The following is a 12,357-nucleotide window of genomic DNA, read 5'->3' on the forward strand; positions in this document are numbered from 1 at the left end:
GATGTAACTACGTGACTGATCTCGCGTTTCCATTTAAACGGCTCCTTTGTTACTCCACATATGCTCTGGCGTAGATTCTTTTAAGATGCCAGCCAATTGGTTGGGTTACTTTCGGAACTGAAGTGAACGACCAATCAGCTGTTAGGCTGCGGTACGGTTGCTCGAAGGAAACGTGAGGTCGCTGCTCGTGCTAGCTTCAACGATGCGCCCCGCTCCGCCTGATGATCATAGTCGTTGTTTGTGTTTTGTCGTGTTCGTACGAAGTGATGAGCCGTGCTCCGACCGGATTTAGTTGTTCTCTAACTCTCGACAGAGGAAGCATGCGACTCTATTGATCTGTCGAGGGATATAGTCGCTGAGGCAACGAAGGATGGGCATATTCCGTGAATATCCGCTCGTTTTTAATCTTTACAAGAAATATAGTTAAACGTTCGACGAGGAAAGAACGAAGAAACCGCTGGAGGAAAATTGTGAGTGGGTTATATGTTCTACTAACTCAACGAAGTTCTACTAACTCAACGTTCGTCTAAATATTGCCAACGATCCCCGAGGTGAGTCAATAAAGTCGCAGAACTTTCCAGGAGAATATTCGTTTAATTCATTATTCCCCACCGTTCGATAATTCAAGCGTGGTCAATTGGCCTCATGGTCGATCACAATCACGCATCGTTTCCTCTCTAGATACAATTATCTAGGTAACCATAGCGTACATCGTCAAGGGCTAGTCAACGAGTTTTTTATCCCTCTTGTTTACCTTGTCGCGCTAATCAACCTCATGTATGTATCCATGGGAAAGAGAATTATCGAGAAGCTTTGTATTATCACTCGCTAATGTATAATACATTGCGTTCCTCGAGTTTCTATTACCATAAGCTCACAGTGACGATTGTTATCGACGTATCGATTCGTTCAGCCCGTGTTCGATAGGGAAATCGGCTACGCGGACATTTATACAGATCGAGGGGGTTTATGCGTCAGCTTTGAGAAATTTGCACACGACGGAACGCACGTTCGCAGTACCCTTGAGATTCGCGTTCACTGACTCTATATACCTACAAACACGGCCAATTTACCGTGATAAGGGGCGCGCGGGAGTGATGCAGGAGAGGTATATTATGATCAGTCAACCGATCGGCGAGTGTGTCATAAAGTTTGTGTCGTTGCAAAACAGTGAATCGTTCCGTAATATTTCTTTAGTCCCGCGCCCATCGACAAATGAGAATCTTGGAATTTCGTCTGGAAAGTACGATCTTAGCCGATTTAAGGAGCATTCGGACGATCGATATTATTGTCAATATTTAGGTTTTCAACATTATCGTACATAACAGGTGGTTCTCTAAATGGTCAATATATATAGCCAGTACAATGTAGAATCTTTGAATTTTAAATATCGAAATAATATTGACAATCGCCTAAATGCGCCTTAAGGGTCGAATTTGTTTAACGCCAAAGTTCATTTTTCTTTTTCATTGTCGAATTGTTTTTCTTAACGTTGTGGATGAATGAACGTTTCCGAGGATTCACTGAATATTTTTTTCACTACTATTTCGTCACCTAGATTCTGCAATTTTACGGAATATCAAAGAAATTGAACTACCTATAACGTTATTATGATAAAGTATATAATATATATGTTGCTTAGCTATTAATAGGCTACCGCGCTCTTGAGTTTGTGAGTACTTCAGGTTTTTTAAGAAATAGAAAACTGAACAATTTGCTCCAATATCTAAATTGTACTTGCTAGAAGAGAAAGAAAGGTATAAGTTTTATATTCAAAAGTGCAAGAGTTTATTATTATCAATATTTCTTATAGCATGTTTGAAAAAGTCATTTGATTTTTATTTGAGTTTTGTCTTGGTTCACTTATATTACTGGAAAGTGGAAGCGTCTCTTTATTGCAGCAGTTCTTTTAATTATAGAATCTAATTAGAAATGGAAGAAATAGCGATGGCGAAAGTATTCAGCAAATTCTTGCAACTCCCTTTCATAACTACTACATTGGAAAACAGAATTCAGTAATTGATTAAAAATAGTTGTAAATGCAATATCACGTTAATGTAGTATTGGCCCTTAATGGGTTAAAATAAACGATTTGATTGGTGGAGATATTAGTCGAGATATTCGTTGAAAAAGCAGCTCGAGCTTTAATCTCGGGTCGCAAGGGCTATCGAAACGTGGCACTTGTCTCTTTTTGCCACTCGGCTTTGGTAAAGTCGAAGGTCTGTTCAGTGCAGATCGAAGAGTTCCTTCGCGATTCTCGTCCCGAACAGAGGTTCCAGAGGAAAAGAGGTAGAACTTGCGTCCGAGACCATCAAAGTTTTCATTCGCGACACGAGATTCTCGCTTTTATATACTAACAAAAATTCGGATCACGTCGAACCATGAAAGATAATAATGTTGTAATTGCCATTTTACAGAGAAAATTAACAAATAGTGCGAACAACAGTCTGATCGAATCATCGGAGAGTTGAAGGAAGGATATCTGGAGTAATTTACGGTTGTTGTTTCTACCATTGTGATAAGCGAAATGACTAAAGTGTCAGGAATGATAGAGACGGAAGACGCCGTCGGCAAGCCAACTCTGGTACGACGTATGTCCAATATGCTGAAAGGTAAGGGAACCTGGTTAAGTTATATTAATTAACAATTTTAAGATTAATCGCTTTGAAATTGCAAGGCACGATCGTATCGCATCGTTTCCGATAATATCATTGTTAGTTTGTTAATAGAGCCTGTGTGAGCTTATATATTGTTTTTATTCTCAACAGATGGAAGTAACAGTGGACCACCGATGCTGTTTCGACATGCCTCAATGCAGAAGATTCGCCATTGCTGCCAAAACTTAAATCTCTTTCCATATCTGCTCTACTCCTTCGGTAACTCGAAATCGCATCCAGTTGCACGAAAGGTGCACCATTGCCTTGGTCAGTTCCTTCAGCTCATCACCGCGAGGATCTTCTTCCTATGCAGGAGTTTCCGACAGTCGCTGCTACGCGGTATTCGTTCGAAGGAGTTTGAAGTAGCGGAGCCACCAAAGAGCGTCGAATTTTGCAAGTTGATGCCACGATTCCGCATGACCAGGCTACAGAAACGAAAACAAGATAGCTGCCTGTTCTTGACCCTAGCTGTATACTTCGCCCCTCTGCTGTTGGTTTTCCAACTGATCGGGCTGGCCAGTGCGATGGTCTTCGAAAAATACACTCCCGGTTTCATTTTTCTGTTCTTCGCCCTGTTGTTCCTCGGATGCATCTCGCTCAAGATTCTCTTCCACGAGAGCGCCGAGGAGAGCCGTAAAAGTGTGAAAATCAAAATGCAATGATCATGTTCCGGCTGTCGTTGCCATCACTCTGCGATCAGACTGTTTATCAGATAATAGACCAGAGAGTATTGAGAGTCTCTTTTACAATTCCCCATTGTCGCATTTGATTACTTAAACGACGCGATGCCAGATAGAGCTTACATATTACTTCTGTATATCGCATGAAACTAGTTTGTCCATGCTTGTTCATACCCTTTTTTTTATTCCCTCATACTCTGCCTTTCTCACTCTCTCTTTCTCTCTCTTTTTCTTCCTTTCTCTCTTTCTATAATATACATATGTATGTTAGTTGCCCATCGATGGCTTTCTAGTTAGTCTAGAATTTCGAGTCGATTGGTTCGCAAGTTCTATGTTTTTTTTTTTTTTTACATTTCGTTATTATCGGACTGATACATGTAATCGTACGCGTAAGTAACGTAGTTGCAACTTTAGAGGATAGACAGTTTGTAACCACGTGCTTCAGATTACGAATACGGTCTTTTTTTGAAGAAGTTCGTACAACATATGTATTGCTTTTATCTACGCATAATCTTTATTCTTCCTTTTATTTCTCTTTTTTTTTTTTAACTTCTTTTCGTTTTCTCGAATTCCAACTTCCGAGAATTACTTAGCACTTCATAGGCGCCATATGAACGCTGTGTACACATGTAAATGAAATGCAATTTACGAGTTACCTGGATAATGTATCGCGGTTCACCTTATCCTCTACGGCAGAAGACTGAAAATCGTTTTAACTTGTATATAAAAGAGGAGAAGATATATATATTAAAATATACTACGTTATATATGTATACATAATGCGAGAAAAAAATGATTTATTCTATATCGTAAGGTTATATTAGCTGTCGTTCGTCAAAATGACTTGATGTGTCCACTAAAACGAGTTAGGGTAATCTGTGATCAAGTGGATCCAAGTGTATTTTTCGCGGCCATTCGCTATCCTACTTACTTAAGTACGATAAGGAGACATGTAACTTTGATCTTTTTTTTTTAAATATACATTACATCTTACATAAGACGTTGTACTTTTCTTTTTTTTAAGATTGTACGCATTTGCGGTTTAATCTATTTTTATCGTCAATGAAGTAAAAGTAAGAGGAAGAAGCAAATGTACATGGAAACGTCAACCAGACTATTGTATTGCTTTCCAGCGCTCCCATACGCTTTCGGCTGCATACCAGCAGCGTGTGCAATCACACGGGCGACGTAACTTTGTTCGTGCACGCTATGAAACAAATGTGCAAACGGTCCTAAATGACAAAAGTTTGTCGATTAATTTAATAATTATCGCGTTACTTTTTTTATACGTAATATATAAATCATCGACGCGTTATACCTATTGCATAGACAGCGACATCACCGCCTCCGTGGTAAGCTTCGTCAGATATGATAGTTGCCTGTTGACTGTACGTATACGCGGTTGTATTTTCTTCGGAAGGATCCAACCTGACGGCGGAACCATTCTTGAGCGTGTACGCTATGTTATTCGGTCCCCCTGTACTGTACGTCAGCGTTGTATATGGAATTCCATCGTGCTTGGACTTCTGAGATATACCTGTAAGACGAATGAATTATTAATTCATATTAAAATCTCATTTGAAATGTATTTAACATTAAAGTTTTACAATGCATTTCAGTAGGAAAGTTTAATTAGTTTTAACAAACAAAACGATTCGTAATATCTTAAAAAATACTTTGTCACAGAAATGAAATAAAGATTCATGAATATAAACAACGATTCTTTCGTTTTTCCTACAAATTTAATGGATCTTTTAACAATAAAGGAGATAAAATTGAGTCGGAAATGGTTTAAGAAACGCAACAGGATTTATCAGAAATACCTAGAATGTGCGAGCCCCTATTGCTGTAGCCATTAAAACTCATAGAATGAGTATGATCGCTGGTCACAATAATAAGAGTGTCTCGAGTGTCAACCATACCCAAGGTCGTATTAATTGCGTCTGAGAACCTAACAGTTTCTAGCAACGCCTGTGCAGCGTGGCCACGATGATGAGCATAATCAATGAGCCCGCCCTCGACCTAAAAATTACCATTTGATATATCTATTCAAAACGACATACTTTTCTTTAGTCTAATAAATATAAAGAAGATAAGAACTAGACCATAAGAAGATAGCCATGTTTTGACTTTTGCAAGATCTTCAAGGCAGTCACGGTCATCTCTTCAAGACTTGGCTGTCCTTTGGGACCTTTTTCTCTATTCCAATCCATACTGATGTGGCCATTTGCAAAAACACCCAACAAATAATCAACTTTATCAGTATCCACGCGAAACAATTCTTCGTTATTTTGAACGATCTTGAAGGAAAGATTTCTAGCAACTTTGTCCCGCTTCCATTCCTCTATTAAATCTCTACCATCGTTTCTTTGGCCAGCCCAATTGTCTATAGGATCGAATTCAGTGCCTGTGGCATTGGATTTCAACATTTGTCTACCTCCTCCCATGATTACCTAAACCAAATACACTTCTAATTAACATCTCTCGTCGTAATCTTCATTTGTCGCTGTCGAACGTTTCAAGCAACTGTACTGAAGGAAACGACGAAGAATATACTTAACAATCTCTTAAATTGAAGTGAAACATTTTACTGAACAATCGCGATATATTATAGTTTGCCTTGATATTTTTCCCTGGCTGATCCTCCACGAGTTGTCTGGCGATGTCTTTGCACTTTTCGGCGGTCTTCGGCATTGTCGACTCGCACTCCCATTTTCTGTTCGCGCTGTGCGCGTACAGGGGTGCCGGAGTCGCATGAGTCACCCTGGTGGTTGTCACGAATCCTGTAAAAGATCACAGTTTAGATTAGTTTACTCTTAATTTAGAACCGTCCAAAAGATTGAATTAATCCAAAAACACAGTACATATTCGAGAAAATCTTCGCGATAAAGAAATAAATATTTTCCAAAATTCTTAGTATTTTGATTTATGATATCCATCCACGTGGATAGAAAAATCTCCAGATATATTAAGAAGCGACTTATCGCATTCCTACGATCTCAAAATTATTTAATCTTTTCCCTCCGCAAATTGTTTCACTTGAAAAAGATAAAAATTATGAGTGCCAAATCTGGTATTATAGAATCCTTCCCTAATGCCCGATCATTAAAAGACTAATGAAAATATTCTACTGTCGACATTAGAAGCGCGATTTATCGACTTACATAGTAACGTCATATTCATTAATAATACTAGTGACATTTATATATGAACGAAAAGTTGGACAACAGCCTAATATGACAACTTATCGTTTACAATCTTGGCATTTGTTATCGCTGACCTGTGTCTTTGCCAGCCGCCTGCGCCCACGAGATTATAGAGTCCACGTGGTAGTCAGCATTCAAGCTTGCAGAACAATTATTCATTGCTACGTTTGCATCCACGCCGACTACGTTGTAATTTGTCTTCACTCCGCCGAATAGAGCTGTTGCTGTCGAAGCTGAATCTGGTACTTGCTTGTCAGTATTGTACGTCTATTTCAATATATTTTAATTTCAATTTTATTTTAATCATATTTTACTTTTAATACTAGTTACTTATGTTTCTATAGCTACAGAAGAATTTTCTATACGTAGAATATATGCTATAGTATAACATTTTTTCTAATTATTTGATTACAGAATTTTCTATATGAACGATATCTTCTACATTATAAAATCTTTTATAATCATATGATTATAAAAGAGTTTTTCTGTATGTGTATAGAATACATTCGACATTATAGAATTATACTACGATTATAGAAGATTGTTGGATGTGGACCTTAAGAATTCCTATATGAGGAAAACTCTCCCAAGACAATTGGCTGGTCTCACCAGCACGAAATATTCTACTAGCGGTAATTGTATCAGGACTCATGCCATCGCCCACGAAAATGATCACATTCTTCGCTGTATTCACATTCCATTTGTACGATAAAGCCTTTTCCAATTCTCCTTCAGCTAATTCCCGCCAATGTTTAGTATCTGAATACCGAGGAAGTAAGTGATTCATTAAAAATTATGGAACGATTGAGCCTCGCTCCTTCGGGAATCTATGCACGTATACATGCAGTCGTGGGCAGAATAAAACGGGCACTTTTTAAAATAGAATAACTTCTTCAAAATTGAAACAAACGACTTGATTTTGTTTTCGACCAGCTAAAAGGACTAGTTTACTAGATGAGGTGTAAACAAATTTTGAAGACATTGAATTTTTGAAAATTGATCGGAATCGGGAAGAGAAAAGAGCTAAGGTTACTTTTTTACCCGGGTCTGTAATGAAAATTTAAACAACACATTTTGAAGAGTTATATCAGTTATATACGTGCTGAAAATTTGGTGCTTGCTTCCGCGTCGATTGACTTTGATAAAATTTTTAACACATGACTAACATAACTCCAACTAATATAAAACGTGTTGTTTAAATTTTGATTACAAGCCCAGATAAAGAATGCTGTAAAAAGTAAGCTTTACTTTCTTCCTCGCAACTCCGGCCGATTAGAATATTCTGAATTTTATTACACGTCATTTAATTATTCAATTAATCGTCAACTAATTCTTTCAACTACTCCAAAAAAAAAAAGAAGAAAAAAGGAAAAAAATCAATTTGTTTGGCCCAATTCTAAAACAGTTATTCTGTTTTAAAAGATACTCGGTCAATTCTATCCACGATGTACGTGCGAAACACTTACACTTTGTATACTGATAAGATATGGAATTGACTGCGAACAAAATTTTATATTCTGACTGGAGAATCATCGTTGCTATGCATGAAAATTATTGTAAGCGCCTGAGATGAATGAGAGGAAATGTACGGAATATAAAGAAGCTGGAGAATTTTAAAGATGAGTATCGTTTCGATTATGTTGTCATCGGCAGAAGTCGGCTGGTTCGATGACTAATGGAAGGTCACTGATGATCACAAAATAGATACATGCACGAATTGGAAATCGATGAAATTATTATACCTTCTTTAAGCGTGGTTCTAACGATCCCAATGTGCAAGAAACTGATGTATAACGTGACAAGCCTTATTTTTATCATATCAGTGAGATACATTGTTGATAGTTGCGTGTCACGTCACGAAAGAGACGTTGATAGATGTTCATGCTAAGAGCGACTAAATAAAAGAGCAATGTAAGTGCATAATTGCCTTGTTTGCTTCGGATTAGAACGCTCTCTATTGGGAAAAGGCTGTATTAAGTCGATCATGAAGAACTCTGTTTTATTTTTTCCATTATAAAGATCCAGATTATCCTAGATCGTAGATCGTTGACCGAAGATTGATAGAACAGAGAATGATCAGGAGGATTTAATATAGGGTATTTCCAATTTTTCCGGCAAATTACAGGGACATAAGTTTGTAAGTGAAAGTGAGAAGAAAATAATGTAATGTCATAATAAAAGAAAAAAGTGAGTATTTTCTTAGAAAGTTGTAAGCAAATATTGAATGCAACGTAAAATATATGCTTGGTGAGAAAGATGAAATCTAAATAGAAATACTTTTACATATTTCAGGTTAAACTTGACGATCTTACAATTACAATTTTGTAATATAATATTTGGAAACAAAACTTCATATCTTTAAGTGAAAATTATTTCCCTGGGGTTGGCTGGGGAAGTTGGAAACTCCTTAGATTGGTGTAACGAAAAAATAGGAAGGGATTAGCTAACATTCACTGTAACGTTTTATTTGATTTTTGTTCATATTCGTCGTCTATTCGTACAGATCGTAACACGTCGCGTAATACAATCCTTGTAGAACTCTTTTCCACCTCTTCTCTCGTGTCTCACATTCTTAACGAAACTAGGAAAAATAGAATCGATAAAATCTACCATTCCAAAATGTCTCTCCACGCTCTTTTCGTCCCTCTTAGCTCGACGTCTGATTCTACTTAAAAAACGCACAGTAAAAAAGAAACCAGACAATCTACAAATCTAATTATCGAACCTCACTCTATTCAAGTCTTCACGCGTTCAAAACGATATCCACTAAAGGATTCACGAAGAAGCAAAGTTCCATTGCGTCTTATTTATTATTATTCTAATATTATTATTCTAATCAACCTCTTATTGTAATTAGTTATATAAGTCTGTAAATTTTGATTTTTCAGCACACGGAACCAGCTTCTTGTTCTGATGAATCCTTCCAAATAAAATAAATAAAATAATAGGAAATCATCTATTAGATAAACGAATCACGTTTACTCTAAATTGATACTAAACACAGTTCTATTAATCTATCTTTGGCCAAGAACAGGTATCTTGAAAACGAATGAAAATTATTACTACGTGTATACGTTCTTAACTGACATTTGAGGTATCCTTTGATGGTCTTAATGACCATACGAATACGAATTCATCTCGTCGAGGCAATTGTTACGCGAGTATTACGCTGGAACGCGACATGATCTCTTGTGGCTGTAGGTGTGGCCAACTATTTGGGCTGCTCGAGGTCGCTGCGTCACTTTTAGCACTTTGCTTCGTCCACGTGATGCTATTTCTCCAATTTGTCTCGTCGATTATTGAGCGTCGATCGATTGCAAGCTTCGTGGATAAAACTAGGGGGAGGGTAGGGGGAGAAAGAGAATAATATGAGCTAATTAAAACGGTAGATCAGACGCGAAGCAAAACGGCATTTCTTTTCGATTGGGAACGATTTTGAATAGTTGGCCACGACTGTTGAAGAAAGAACATCGCTATCGTAGAACTCTCGCTGTGACAATTGGCCTAATATAAACTCTCTACAAATCTCTCTTACACGATAAAGTACAATAAAGTTGTTCTCTGTACGCATTGAACGCGATACATGCACGTCGCGCTGTATCGACTACAGACGCCGCACGATTCGTCTCTCTCGTCTCACTTTCCCTTTCTCTGCTTCCTTATTTTAAGTTTTTTAAGTTGAATATTATTGCCAACAAATTTCGTGTCTCTAGATATTTTAGTTTGCTCTCCATCTCCTTTCAGATGATTCTTTCGTTCATTCATGCGTGATGAACTCTTGTAGCTGAAGCCTTTCACAGTGTAACATAAGAGAGGCCATTAAATACTATGAAATATGGTACTGCAAATTTTACACGTTAAATATACTTATTAATGCAATTGTTAATATTTGTTTCTCGTAAAAAGTGTTTGTATCTGGTTCTATAAACGCAAGGAATCTTGATGATAAACAAATGTGTAATTATTTCTTAAATCGCTCGTTCTGAATCGTTTCGTTAAACTATCGTGTTATTAAAGGGTTCAATCCATCCAAAGTAATGAATTCGAAAAGATCTTGACGATAAAGAAATAATTGCTTATTATAATCGTTCATTTTCAATTTCTCGTTATTTTATCACACTGCCAAAGGATGTTAAACCCGTCTAGTTTGTTTCTTCAATCCTTATACAGCATCGATCGTATCACTGATCAAGGCTAGCGAATCATTATCTGTGCATCGTATTTTCCGGTCGTTTTGCTTCCAGATCAGTGGATCGAGTAAGACGTAGAATTCGTCATCACAAAAGGACCAAAATCTTATACAAACACATCAGACGCTAGAAGTCCAAATTATAGTCAGATCGTAAGATACTTAATCTTCTACGATCAAACTATGGCAATAATAAAATCGCTGGACTTCGGCGATCAGTATTAACGTCTAGTCTATTCTTTCCTCGTTTCTCGTCTGTTTCGAGTTTCAGGCCACGTATACCGGAGAATCGTCCGCTGAATCTCAGCAAAAATATCCTACCTGCAGCGTCCGCTTTATTGGATGCGCGCGCGCGCATTTCAGACGATACATATACATACGTACACGATAAAATTGACTTTACGATGGCAGAAAACACTCGCACACTCTCTCACGCACGCACTCTCTTCCTTTCCTTCTCTCTGTTTCTGCGATCTCTTCTACTCAATCACTCTTTCCCGACACTTTCATCTTCCTCGTCTTCTTCCTGTTGCTTGTCCATCACTTCTTTTCGTTATTCGATTCGAGAAAGTCTCACAAACGCAATGAAACGATCCGTGGTGTGAACGCGTGAAGATTCTCTCGGTTAGACCGCGGATTTTTATGTCAATTTATATTTTTTATGAACTTAATTAGAGATGAGAATTGAGCAGGAATGCCAAAGTGATCAACTTCGCTTCTCGTTAGTTTCTTTCGACGCATACGTAGACGATTAACATTGAATTCTCGAGAAATGAATTACTCTCGAAATTCGAATAAGTTATTTCTATAATTCATCTATCGCAAGAAAATAATACAAACCACGTTAAATTCTAAAGTAAATTTAAAAACCATTATTTATAATATCATCATTTTCCAATACTTTTCAGTTTATGGGACTGATCGATGTCACTTTTGGATGACTTTTATAAGAATTTAAAATACTTGATTCCTTAACGCACAATTTTTCCTCGGGCTTACTAATGCGAATCATTCAATTTCTTACATTGCAAATGGATATTATATGTTTTATGAGATATATGCGTTAAGTGGTTGAAATATTTATGGTAAATTAAAATATTTATTTTATGTATTTTTGCACATTTAAATTTCGCATAGACACATAAAAATCCGCAGTGTAGTCTTGACACTCCTCCATTGAACCCTAAAGAAGCGTGCTTCTGCTTAACAGAGTTCGAGTGGCGCTCGAGTGGTTACTCAGAGAATTCGTCGACCACACAATGTGCTTGTTCTCCAAAATGCTCGAGACTCGTTTACGGATGAAACCGATGTAACAGGTAATAATTGACAGTCTACATTACACGCTAATTGGTAGCGTCTTCGACGTTGTTACACTCCACTGTTCGCAGCCTGACGATGAAGATCCGACCTTTCGCTGGGTTTTTAACACATTAACTGCCTTTTATAGCGACTGAAATTTTTTTCTTCAAACTCATCGACCTCTTTCCGACGTCAATTGAAAATCATTTGCGCGTGACGCCAACGTGGCATCATCGGCAGTCAACATGTTAACCAGACGATTCGACATTTGAAGTTCGAGCAAAGACGCCAAGTAAAATTGCATTAATCACTACTGATATGTGCGC

At 37.5% G+C, this 12,357-nt stretch overlaps 2 protein-coding genes across 5 annotated transcripts; one reads left to right on the forward strand and one right to left on the reverse strand.

Moving 5' to 3' along the window:
• The first annotated feature begins 277 nt into the window (after nucleotides 1–277).
• On the forward strand, nucleotides 278–4,114 carry LOC117208524. Of its 4 annotated transcripts, none has more exons than XM_033449728.1 (3): nucleotides 278–551; nucleotides 2,418–2,612; nucleotides 2,769–4,114. In XM_033449728.1, exons 2-3 carry the CDS (start codon nucleotides 2,528–2,530, stop codon nucleotides 3,317–3,319), a joined length of 636 nt encoding a protein of 211 aa, XP_033305619.1. In that variant the 5' UTR covers nucleotides 278–551; nucleotides 2,418–2,527; the 3' UTR covers nucleotides 3,320–4,114. The 4 variants fall into 4 exon arrangements, with proteins under 4 accessions (XP_033305619.1, XP_033305642.1, XP_033305628.1 ...); XM_033449751.1 differs by having other exon boundaries at nucleotides 278–470; XM_033449737.1 differs by lacking the exon at nucleotides 278–551 and adding an exon at nucleotides 843–1,243.
• LOC117208504 (alkaline phosphatase-like) lies at nucleotides 3,672–8,447 on the reverse strand. Its single transcript, XM_033449707.1, has 8 exons — nucleotides 8,286–8,447; nucleotides 7,100–7,302; nucleotides 6,618–6,810; nucleotides 5,957–6,120; nucleotides 5,443–5,790; nucleotides 5,161–5,359; nucleotides 4,656–4,874; nucleotides 3,672–4,569 (listed from the first exon to the last, which is right to left on the reverse strand). Exons 1-8 carry the CDS (start codon nucleotides 8,374–8,376, stop codon nucleotides 4,397–4,399), a joined length of 1,590 nt encoding a protein of 529 aa, XP_033305598.1. The 5' UTR covers nucleotides 8,377–8,447; the 3' UTR covers nucleotides 3,672–4,396.
• Nucleotides 8,448–12,357: the final 3,910 nt, after the last annotated feature.

This window comes from Bombus bifarius, unplaced genomic scaffold (genome assembly GCF_011952205.1).
Source record: "Bombus bifarius isolate JDL3187 unplaced genomic scaffold, Bbif_JDL3187 scf7180000007966, whole genome shotgun sequence".
NCBI classification, from domain to species: domain Eukaryota; kingdom Metazoa; phylum Arthropoda; class Insecta; order Hymenoptera; family Apidae; genus Bombus; species Bombus bifarius.

Excerpts from the sequence above, each read along its gene's own strand:
- LOC117208504 (XM_033449707.1), bottom strand. The coding sequence starts at position 8,376 with ATGTATCTCACTGATATGATAAAAATAAGGCTTGTCACGTTATACATC. Across the intron at positions 5,791-5,956 it reads AGCCAGGGAAAAATATCAAG|GTAATCATGGGAGGAGGTAG; the intron begins GCAAACTATAAT and ends TATTTGGTTTAG. Across the intron at positions 4,875-5,160 it reads TAGGGGCTCGCACATTCTAG|GTATATCTCAGAAGTCCAAG; the intron begins GTATTTCTGATA and ends TTCGTCTTACAG.
- LOC117208524 (XM_033449728.1), top strand. The coding sequence starts at position 2,528 with ATGACTAAAGTGTCAGGAATGATAGAGACGGAAGACGCCGTCGGCAAG. Across the intron at positions 2,613-2,768 it reads TATGTCCAATATGCTGAAAG|ATGGAAGTAACAGTGGACCA; the intron begins GTAAGGGAACCT and ends TATTCTCAACAG.